The following is a 12,235-nucleotide window of genomic DNA, read 5'->3' on the forward strand; positions in this document are numbered from 1 at the left end:
TTAAACCACATTCCATTCTGCAGGCTTGGAATGATAGCAAAAAAGTAATGATTATGTCATAAACACTTACCCTGCAGTGTTTTTTGGTTATATTAAAGTGATCCCCTGAAACTAAATTACACCTACTTTTATTCGATCTATAGGTGTCTGGTTAAAACAGATTTTTTAGGAACAGTACTTGGGTAAAGATGGTCCCTATAGCAATAGTATTGACAAGGTTATACCACGTTATTTTATGCAATTGTTTATAAACATACGTTACAGTAGCATACCATACCTTACCGTTATGTATTTACCCGATTTTCAGGAAGAGTCTGTACATTTCTCAGGGTATAAAATTCTTAACAAATATCGATCCAATAAAATACGTCCAGACTTATAGACATTGATTGTTGATTGATGCGATCAAGTACTAGTATTTACAATGCATCCTTTAAATAGACAAGTGGGAAAACTCCGAAACAAATTTTTTTTGTGTGCTGAGGTCAGCACATACTACTTAAAAAAAAATTTAAAAAAAAATCCGCCTTGGGTAATTTTTGTTTTACGTACCATTTAGTTTGGTATCCAACCTCAATATGTGAATGATGCTTGTATAACCACCTTATTTAAGTTATTCTCAATTTTACAAGCTCAAAATACATTATCAAATGATAGCTAACCATAAACAATCTCAGCACCATAGTTATTAATATATTTATTACATAATATTATTAGCGGAACTATATAAATCCACCATATTCGTCTGATTTGGTAGGATAACTGCCATTGAATGGTATGATGACGCGGAAATGTGATGGATCAGGTTTGTTGTTGTTGACTTTGTGGTTTCCAAAATAATGGACTGTTTGTAATTCAAAATTTCGACATAGCATCGAAAAAGCCATATACAACGGCGGTCGCAATGTACAATGGCGGTCGCAATGTACAATGGCGGTCGCAATATACAATGGCGGTCGCAATATACAATAACGGTTATCTTGAAAATTCCAAAATGGCGGTTACTGGCGGGAATATACACAGTGTATGAAGTCGGATATAGCATAGGCATCAGTAGGCATTCAAATTTTGCTTTTGGCAGTTATAGTTTCTAAGATACAAATTAAAGTACAAAACCCGCGTCCATCTTGAAATTAGATATGGCAGTTATTATAAACGAATTTAACATCATTTTCTCACCAGGTACAGTAAGCGTAAGCGTTAGAATGTTGTTTGTGGCATATATTGTTTTTGAGATACAAATGAATTTCTAAAACACAACAGCCACTTTCAAATAGGTTATTTTGGGGACCATTTTGGAAATACGAATGACGGCTATCAGTGCGCCATTTTATTTACTGATTCTCCATAGTCATAAAGCCCCTGTGAAACGTTTCATGATTTAATTAAGAAGTAAACATTTATTATGCTTAGTCGCTCTGCTATGTGGTTAAATTAATTGTAGTGTTGATTAGCAGCTTCGGGTACCGGTTAAGTGTTCAAAAGACTAGTTTGATTTGCTCGATTCCATACAAATATTGATGACAATAAGCGAAGACAGGAATAAAGACTAAACTTAGGTAACAGAGACGCTGTTAAAAAAACAACCTCCACTCAAATAGAACCTTGGAGTATATAAGACCAGAATTGTACCAAAATTACGAAGTTGACCATTATTTAGCTGTTAATGTATGTATCTAAATGTTAAACATGCAAGACCTAAATTTGCATATAGCAGATCTTTCTTTAGGCCTGAAATGTTATGAAAACCTTTAATTAGACATTTATTAACATTAGACCATAATCAACTCTCGATGCTATCTGTTAGGTCCGATTTTCCACAGTTATGAATCCGGTCTGTGGTTCAACGACCGCTGATGATTAACCGTAAAATTGGATAATCGAGACTTTGCAACAACTGTAACCATAACAATCGAGGCTAGAGTGTTATCAAAATGAGGACTTCTCGGCTTAGAGTGAAGTAATTAGACTGAAATTGTCACCATATCCTCTTAACATTGCCTATTTTATAAGTTTTATAGTGAAAATTGCCCGATCTAATCTTCCATAATGCCGCTTTAAGTAAAATATCCCTTTCATTCACTATTTCAGAAACGGCTAAAAACTTGAAGGTTGTTTGTTACTATGCTAACTGGTCTCAATATCGAGCTGGTAGTGGTAAATTCCTTCCCGAAGATATCAACCCAAAACTCTGCACCCACATCATCTTTGCGTTTGCTAAATTGTCTGGCAACCGATTAGAAACTACAGAATGGAACGACAACAGTTGGAATTATCCTCGCGGTTTGTAAGTAAACCATTCTTTTATAAAGGCTATCCAATTTTATAAAACTATTATATCTCACGCTCTATGAGTATGAAGATATTGAGAAAATTGCACAAGACTTTATCAAATATATTAATTGTATATTTTACTAAGCACTGTATCGCCGTCATAATTCGCTGTCATATGAGATTCCATTTATCACCCAATACGACTCTTAAACGACAAATCAGAAAAGGTAAATCGGACTGACTTTTCAATAGTAAATGAAAGAGATAGTGCTGTAGATATCACACGTAAGGTCATGCTGTAGTAAGAATAAGATATATATATTATACAGATATCAACGAACCCTCGACTTAAAGAAGTTGAATCCCTCCCTGAAGGTAATGTTGGCTGTCGGAGGTTGGAATGAAGGTGTGGACGGTTTTTCGGCCATGGTGTCAACTTGGGGTAATCGACAGGAATTCATTAGAACAAGTATTCAATATTTGAGAGATATTGGTTTTGATGGATTAGATTTGGATTGGGAGTATCCCGCTTACAGAGGCAGTCCAGCTATAGATAAACAAAGGTTTCAATTTCTTGTAGATGTAAGTGACAATTCTTACTATAATTGTATGCAATTTTATTATCAAAATTCGTTATCGATCTAAAGAACACTTTTCAGCAATAGTTACTCCCATCATCCAGGCGCTTGCAATATTTAGTACGGCACACCATAGGAATGGAAGAGTTACTTCCATCATCCAGGCGCTTGCAATATTTAGTACGGCACACCATAGGAATGGAATGACTGTGTCGAGATACTATTAAAGGAGAAATGAAATCTGCATGGTTTCCATAGTAGATTGCATGAATAAAACAATGCTGTTATATATGGTAATCTTCTAATGATTCATTTTCAGGAATTGAGGATGGAATTTGAAAAAGATGCTACTAAAACAGGATATGACAGACTGATATTATCTGCTGCCGTATCAGCAACACCTAGTGTTATTGATGGTGGTTACGAAGTACCTACTATAGGAAAGTAAGTTAATTTATTGTTTACTAGTTTTATTTTACTTTGTAGATCGTAATAGATCGCATCTGAAATTTGTTTTTGATTTTCAGGAGCTTGGATATGATCAATTTGATGGCATATGATATGCACGGATCCTGGGATACACAGACTGCACATAATGCTCCCCTTTATCCATGGAAAGGAGATCCAACGCCAACATTTACAGTGGTAAGACATGTACATAATATATACGTTTCTCTATCCAGTATGCTGAAATAACTCATACTATGATGTATCACTGCACCCTCACTATATATTTTAATATTCTATTAAGGATTATGCTGCTAGATATTGGGTTGAAAAAGGTATGCCGAGAGAAAAAATCGTTGTTGGTATGCCGATGTATGGAAATACATATACCCTGGCTAGTCGGTATAATTCGGGTTTAGGTGCACCAGTTACAGGAGGTGGGACGAAAAGAGCATACTCAGGTGTATCTGGAACCATTTTATATTATGAGGTAAGACATTGTCAATCTGACTAAAAAACACGCTTCATTAAATCTGTGTCTTTTCATACTATCATCGGATATATTATAGATTCATATAAAACAAAGAACAAAAACAAAAATTATTTACTATATACGTGTATATTGGTATATATGTTGAATATACATATTTTATATTAAGCGCAATATTAGGTTTATTGTATTTTTGGATTTTATTACGAATTGTAGATATGTGAAAGTATATATGGTAGTTATAGAACTGTGCGAGATTATGATATGCAGACACCATATGCTACAGCTGGTGATCAATGGGTTGGGTTTGATGATGAAAAAAGTTTGGCTACTAAGGTAAACGGTTCATTTATTTTTCGCAAGATGACAAAAGTTAGAATGCGTGGTACGAAATTGCAGGAATATGATTTGTTAACACCCCTTTTGTATAACTCTCGCAAAAACCAGCATTCTATGTTTCGAACATAAAACGTCCAAACGTGTTTCGCAATTGATCAAAGTACAGTGAAGAATGGAACGATCAAGTAAGAACTATAGAAAATCTTCTGAAACAGAGAAAACACAAAACTTGGAAATATGCGGCATGATTGAATGAAACATATCTAGGACTAGAAACCTGAGTTTCATTTTTGGAAAATATGATCAATTTATCTAGTTTTGCGTGCGGATAAGAAACGTAAACAAACAGATTATATACATTTGAAATCTTAAACTCTTGTAGATGGATTGGGTGATATCAGAAGGATATGGTGGAGCTATGATCTGGGCTATAGACTTGGATGATTTTAGTGGTGGTTTTTGTGGAAAAGTATATCCTCTATTATCTGTTATCAGTAATTGTTTAATCTATGGAAAAGGGTAAGATATATTTTTTTACCATTTTTACCATTTATTTGTTTATTTATAAGATTTCCATAAGGGTTTCATTCGATCTGATAATCAAATGCAGATCAAATTACATTATAATACTGATTCATTTTTAGCTCAAATACATGTCGAAGAAAAGATTCACCAGCAACTCAAAAACCTTGGAATCCCCTAACCACGCAAAAGCCATGGGTTGTACCAACCACTAAAAAGCCATGGGTTGCACCAACTACTAAAAAGCCATGGGTTGCACCAACTACCACACCTAAGCCTTATGACCCATCAACAGCTAAACCATCTTGGGGTATGTAACCACTTATTTAATTTCTATTACATCTTATTTTATCTATTGGTAATGTAGTGTAGAGATTTAATCTTGTGTCATCAGTTCGACCATATGCCCTGGGTAGCGTTGACTACTCTTCCTAAACATTATAATTCATCAATAAATAAACCATCTTGGTGAACGTAATAACTGTCACAATTTCTGTTACATCTGATTTTATCAGTAATGTACTGTATAGATTTAATCCACCCATTTGCTGTAGAATTCACCAATATGTTTGGCTTTGATTAATTCACTGTCTCCAGTAGTCGTTAACAAGTCGCCAACCAAATATACACCCGATTAGATTTTATTACATACTTCGAGAAGGTATTTGTTGAGTAATAAAACCTTCTAGTAGTTTATCGAGGGCTGGCCGTCCTTACCGCACGGTACAAATATTATCACCACTAGAAGCAACAAATTCCAGAACAAGCCAGAACTCATACCAAAATGGCCGCTTTATATAAATGAGAATTTTGGGGATAACGAACCCTAACCCTAACCCTTTTTAAAAGACTGAAATTGGGTCTAATTTAGTTTTTACTTCTCTTAAAAGGGTTAGGGTTAGGGTTCGGGTTAGTATTCCCCTAAATACTCATTTGTATAAAGCGGCCATTTTGGTATGAGTTCTGGCTTGTTCTGGAATTTGTTGCTTCTAGTGGTGATAATATTTGTGGTGATAATATACCCTGCATAAGTCCATTCTTAAATCCAAAGATAACTTGATGAACTTGAGAGTTGTAATTATTCAATAATATATCTTTATTTAATGTTACTTTAGGCTACATACCAAAGTGAGAAAGATTGACAGAAAAAATATACGCACATTTATCTGCTTCAATTCATTGTAATTCATTACATTCAGTTTACTATATTTTCCTCTTTATTGAACAGATTTTTGGTGCCCCTGGACTCCTGGTTTGTATGCTGATCCCGGAAACTGTAAGAAATTCCATGTTTGTTTTAATGGCAGAGATTACGTGTTTACATGTCCGGCAGGGACTGGATTCAACCCCGAAACTAAAACGTGTAGTCATATGAAATGTTAATAAATTCATGTTTAATTAAGTATAAAAAAAGACGGGTTTTAAAGAATTTTTTACAAAAGTCTATATTATGTGAAGTATAAATATAAAAGAAGAGGCAATTGTTTTAAATATATTTTATATATACTAGTCTATTTGTAAATAAATGTGATAAATATATTATGGAATTGTGTGGCAAAGTTAATAAATATGTATATATATATATATGTGAATTATTTCGTATTTGAATTCCTATGAAATATTTTTTATTATATTCCTGTATTTATCAATCTAGAATTATATTAAAACATATGACCTGTCTTATAATGGCTTACCATGGAGAATTCATTCGAGTTGAATAAAAGCGTTACTGTCGATAGGGACTGATAAATGAGGCACTGATCAATGGATATTATTGTTACTGTCGATAGGGACTGATAAATGCATAATTGTAATTTACTAAGGCTCTGGTTTACAAACGTTGATGACTTCTTGCTGGGGGCAAATTATTAGCGTCCATAGCTACCGACACAGGGCTATACTGCACCTCAACTTCAATCTGCATTCAATGAAGTCAATGAAACATTAAATCACATTCCATTCTACAGCCTTTGAATGATAGCAAAAAAGTAATGATTATGAAATAAACACCAGGCAATATTTTTTGTACACCTGAATGTAAATTACACCTACTTTTATTCGATCTCTAGAGTTCTGGTTAAAACTGTTTATCAGGAACAGTACTTGGGTAAGGATGGTCCTTATCGCAGTAGTATTGTCAAGGTTATTCCACGCTATTTTATGCAGTTGTTTATAAACACACGTTACTGTACCTTACCGTTATAATATGTCTACATATCTAGGTTGTGAACCCCTAGAGGCCACAATGTTGATCCGATTATGATGAAACTTGAAATATATGTTTATAACCTAAAGATGTTGGTTCCCCTGGATTATGGCCCCTGGTTGTACGAAATACCGTGGGTTTGTTTTTAAATTGTGAATTCTCTAGAGGTCACAATTCTTATCCGATTTTAAAAACCGTTTAAATATATCATCATTCCACCATAATGAGGGTTGAATTTGAATTTCGGAAAAAATCGAAAGGAAACTATCCGACAAAATGGCCGCTCTTTGTACGCAAATTGTGTAAAATTATGTAATTCGAAGTTTGTGGACCCTCTAGAGGTTACAATTTTTATCCGATTTTGATGAAACTTAAAATATATTTTTATATCCCAAAGATCTCAGTCCACTTCAATATTTGCACATTTCAGATCATAACTTTCTGGATTATGGCCCCTGATTGTACGAAAAATCGCTTTTGATTTTAGTATATTCTCTATCCATCTCTTGCAAAATGTTGGCGTATCATGTGGTCACTCGATAGTAATTATAATACATGTCCTTAAACCCAAAAGAGACATATTGCACCATCTGATTACTACTCCAGATGGCCAAAATACTATTTTCAAATATGAAATAAAATAAAATAAAATACTATTTTAAAAGATAAAATAAAACGAAGGCTCTAGATTCTGTGCGCAAATCAACATTAGTAGATCTATATTTTCTTCACCAGAGAAAGTGTTAAATGTGTTACTATGAATGACAATTACAGTTTACAGACAAACAAGTTATATCCGAATTCTGTTGTTCAATTTTAAAAAAAGTTAATTGCGTTCTCACAAAATAACAAGAGAAAAAGGGTAATTGTGATAATGGTATGAAGAATAAAAAGAGGTTGTATTTGAATAATCACATCACGGTTTAAATTAGTCACCAACATTCTCTAAATAAATATCTAAACTCACTCCTTTGGTTTACAGAAGCTTTATAATACAAAACTAGGCACGGGGCCGTTTTAGTTCTTTTCTTCTTTTAAAAAGGAAAGAAGGTAGGGTGGTTAAGACAATTAATCCCCCTTCTTTATATTTCCTTTAAGATCTCTTTGGTATATCTCTAGTCACCCTTATTCCTTCACATTTCTTCAACAATGAAGGGTCATCAACTATTGCTAGCGATCTCGTTAGTTGCAGCGCTGCACTATGCTGGTAAGTTTCAACTTTGAATAATATTCAATTTTTGATTAAGTTGTATTTTATGTCAACATGGGCGGTTGCGGATTCGGATTTAAAAGTAAATAAACATTAAAAGATAAGATTATTATGTGACAAAAGCTGATGTTTTTTCGGCTTCGTCAATGACTCATTGAAATTATGATTGAGTTTCTTACTATATATATACTATAAACATTTGTGACATAAATCTCTACACTGTTGGTTACACAATGGACTGCGTAAATATTACTTTGGCTACCAAAACAGTTTATAATTTTGCTATCTATAAATACTAATATAGAGAAAAATAATATTTCATCAACAGGTAAGATTTTCTAACAACTATAATTATAGTTGAATGAAGCATAGAAATAATTAGGAAATTATTAATATTAATGTACTTATTGACCGATCATTTTATGCGTTAAAAGCACCGCGCGAGTCTTTCCTTTTTGGAATCATCGAATGGTAATTAACTAGAATTTATAGGAAGGGTCGATGGAACTAGATATACAATAGATATAATTTTCTACTCCCCCCACTCCCATAAATTCGACTACTTGCTGTGTCCATTATATAATTGGTCTTATGAAGAAACTATGTTTCTAAATGCGATTATAATGCGGCGTGGTCTTCAATGACTGAGATGACAGACGAATTTAGAATCGCAGTCACATTTCTTATATGGATTTGGTGTTTCATATACACGTTAGTAGGCAAACCTATGACACACGGATTGGACCATTCCACGTGGCACGTTTTACCTCAGGATAATAATGATCTTATATAAAAAAAGACTAACTGTGGCTTTCTTTAATTTTCCGGAATTTACTGAACAAAGTGGTATGACAAAGGTTAAAATTAAGTTAGATATTGTTTCTATCTCTGTTAGCATCTTTTCTTAATTTCATCTTTTAAAAAAATGGAATATAAATTCGTTGGTGAATATCAGTTCGCATGCTCGTACTGCCTTTTTAGCCAAACATTATCATATTTTATCAAATATCTTATATTATTACCTTTTGGTTACAAAAGCGTAACCTTTAACCATAAAGTAAAAAAGTAGGTATCTGTCACCGTCACCAGTCAACAGACGTGTGTAGACTTCATAATAAAAGAATAAAAGAAAAATATGTAAATTCATAAGAAACACAACATCAAAGATTTAAAGATTTTTATAAAGACAACATGATAACCCCATTATAAAATAAATTCTGTATGGAACAGAGAACCAGATAGATACGTAATTGATGCTTTTTTCATACGAATCCCATCTAGTTGGCAGAAATTTAGTTAAAATATCAATTTAGAAAACATGCTAGAAATTTAAGATTTGGACAACGAGCTGGTTCAAAAATAGATAATGAAAAATAAAAATATTGATAGTTTCATTCAAATTACTGTATTCTGAGCGAAGTTATGACTGTTTGAAGATGTAGCGTAGATTGTTTATTATCGGTGCAACGGTACTTGACAATCGAGACATAGTCTCAAATATCCATTTTATCGTTCAATTTTTAAATCTCGCGGCTATTCTAATCCATGTAAATCACGTCCATCCAATGGTATAAAGAATTGATTACAGGCTCGTCATGAGAATAAATGTGTAAATAATAGGTTATGTAACATTTGAAGCTAAAATAGTCAGATTTAGCTCTTACATAATGCATTCTTATATAAAAATAGTGTTACCGTTTATTTAGAGAATCGCTTGGAATAATTTTTATATATCGTTCATGAAACATATTTTCTAAAAAGATTACAAATAAAAAAAAATAATATATCATCTAATTTATTTTAGTTACTTTGGAGCAAGTGTAAGCTATAACAGTTTTCAACAGCACACGTCATAATATTTCTGTTTTATCGTAACATTTTAAGGGCTTAACTGTTCATTTTCTTTATTAGCATATATTAATGGGTAGGCTTACGTTAACTGTGGATTTTTTTCTTGAAAAAAACCTTTTAGTTTACTTGATAGATATTTAGCAAGTGTTAGTTCGTCGCCATACTGCAGAATGAACCATAACATGTACGTGAAAATTACGTGTCAAATGCCGCGGAGTGTACAGTATACATAGATCTGATATCAGACTGTTAGATATTTGATACCAAATACCACAAACTATTTGTCTTTATCCAATGTCCTAAAAAAGAAATCTTCTAACTGTGTTTTTTTCTTTTAAAAATATTGTACATTGATTTTCTTTAGCATAGATTTGTAATTATATCGTCCTTTAATATTGTCGTTTTGTAAATTAGAATGAAACTCAGTCCATTTGATTTTGACTAGCACTCAATTTGTGTACTTGGCAGGATTTATCATAAATCATACCCGAAACTGTTTCATATGTTTTCCGTAATCACTTCGATGTTTCCTTCATATCAGGAAATACAGCTTGGTGCCAACCTGACCTGCAGGAGGCGTATACTGGTTTTTGGTCAGTTACATAAGTTTGGGTCTTGATTCGAATGTTTTTGAGTCATTTCCATGTACTCGTTCTCACAGTTTCGTGTGTGCAAGGTTAGTGTTGGCACTAGAAACACATATCTTCTTCTTTGTTGGCTATATTAATATGGACTGTATTGCTTCTGGTTTACCGTAAAGCCATCACTCTTGGACGGAATAACAATAATTCACACATTCTTGTCCTTCGAAAATATATTACAAGTCGCCAAGAACCAAACAATAGCCGCCTGTTCGGGCTTAAGACGCACTCAATAAATCTTAATTAGTTATTTTTGTCCTGCAGTATTGATAAAGAGTTAAAATCGTTGGTGAAGATAAAACTGTCTACATTGAACCTTATAAGACAAAAGATCTTTATTTTATACACACTTATATAAGTAGTCAAGGCTAGCATTCCTATAAGAAGTGTAATTCTAAAGTTTCTTCTGCAGGTTCCTGTCGTGTCCGCATAAATAAAAATTTGTCGATTAACCAGCTTACCAAAAATGTGGTTAAATACTAAATTGGAGGAATTCGTGGAAAACTAAAATCAAAGTATCTAAACTAAAACATAAAACGTTTATTATTTATAAATAAGAAGGGTGTGCATCTCTTTACACCGAGTTAGGTTATTGATAGTCTACAGTTTATGGGCAATAGTCTAAAAGATGTTTAGCCTCGCCCCACTTCGGTCTAAGTTACTGTACCCCTTCTAAATTTGATGCCCTTACTGAAATTCCTGGATCTGCTCTTGTTATTTCAATGGTCTATTAATTAGCTATTTGGCAGTCTATATCAGTATTTATCGAGACATTCTTCGCTATCATTAATATTCTGACCACGCATTAATTTAAATGCCCATTTTATTAAGTACATTCAATCGTTAACTGTAAAAAAAACACAGTTGGCCTTGATGAATTGTGGTGAAAAGGTTCAATTACTTAACAGTTGTCAACGTAGAATATAAAATAGACTGATTAAAAGGTCGTTTAGTATTTAACACCCCACTTGGTAACACTTTATCTAATGTTATTTATACCACGTGCTATTATAGTTAAGAAGGTCATCTAGCTATTCAGATCATGACGTATTTCCTTTCATAAAAACATGAAATAAAACCCGTAGTAAGACGTATCACACAATACTAAAGAATAAATCATTCATTGCCACTGAGGAATTTATTTTCTGCGAATAAATTTATGAGCTGTTTATAAACCTACGTATATCAGCCTACTCAGATAACGATATTTAAATCTGCACTTCGATTGTGTTAAGTGCAATATCATTAAACATTCATAACTGTCCATATTTAACGTTTCGTATGAGTGCATTCACTATAATTCTTGAACGATGCTATAATTATTTCTTTTTCTTCCTCTCTCTTTTCTTTAGAATTGGTATCTGCTGAAAAATTGAAAGTTGTTTGTTACTATGCTAACTGGTCGCAATACCGTCCTTCTGGTGGCAAATTTTTACCGGAAGACATCAGTCCTGGAATCTGTACACATATTATTTACGCTTTTGCTAAATTAACCGGAAACAGATTAGCACCAACAGAATGGAACGACGATAGTTTTGAATATCCCAGGGGATTGTGAGTACGAATAATTAGATAATAATAAAATCATCTCATGTAAATCATTATGAAAAACACTTTGGTCATAATTGCATTAGTTTATGTACTGCTATCGTGATCGCGGAAGTCATATTGTCAGGG

General features: G+C 33.2%; 1 protein-coding gene across 1 annotated transcript; it reads left to right on the forward strand.

Moving 5' to 3' along the window:
* The first annotated feature begins 780 nt into the window (after positions 1 to 780).
* LOC130010855 (chitotriosidase-1-like) lies at positions 781 to 4,651 on the forward strand. Its single transcript, XM_056098977.1, has 7 exons — positions 781 to 805; positions 2,092 to 2,287; positions 2,604 to 2,856; positions 3,172 to 3,296; positions 3,618 to 3,789; positions 4,006 to 4,125; positions 4,511 to 4,651. The coding sequence occupies exons 1-7, from the start codon at positions 781 to 783 to the stop codon at positions 4,649 to 4,651; spliced, it is 1,032 nt and encodes a 343-aa protein (XP_055954952.1).
* The last annotated feature ends 7,584 nt before the right edge of the window (positions 4,652 to 12,235 follow it).

Source organism: Patella vulgata, chromosome 2 (genome assembly GCF_932274485.2).
Source record: "Patella vulgata chromosome 2, xgPatVulg1.2, whole genome shotgun sequence".
Classification (NCBI taxonomy): Eukaryota; Metazoa; Mollusca; class Gastropoda; family Patellidae; genus Patella; species Patella vulgata.

What these genes read in the sequence shown, in the direction of transcription:
- LOC130010855 (XM_056098977.1), top strand. Translation starts at nt 781, where the DNA reads ATGACGCGGAAATGTGATGGATCAG. An exon ending in GAAGTACCTACTATAGGAAA is followed by an intron (nt 3,297 to 3,617) that starts GTAAGTTAATTT and finishes TTATGCTGCTAG; the next exon opens with ATATTGGGTTGAAAAAGGTA. An exon ending in GAACCATTTTATATTATGAG is followed by an intron (nt 3,790 to 4,005) that starts GTAAGACATTGT and finishes TACGAATTGTAG; the next exon opens with ATATGTGAAAGTATATATGG.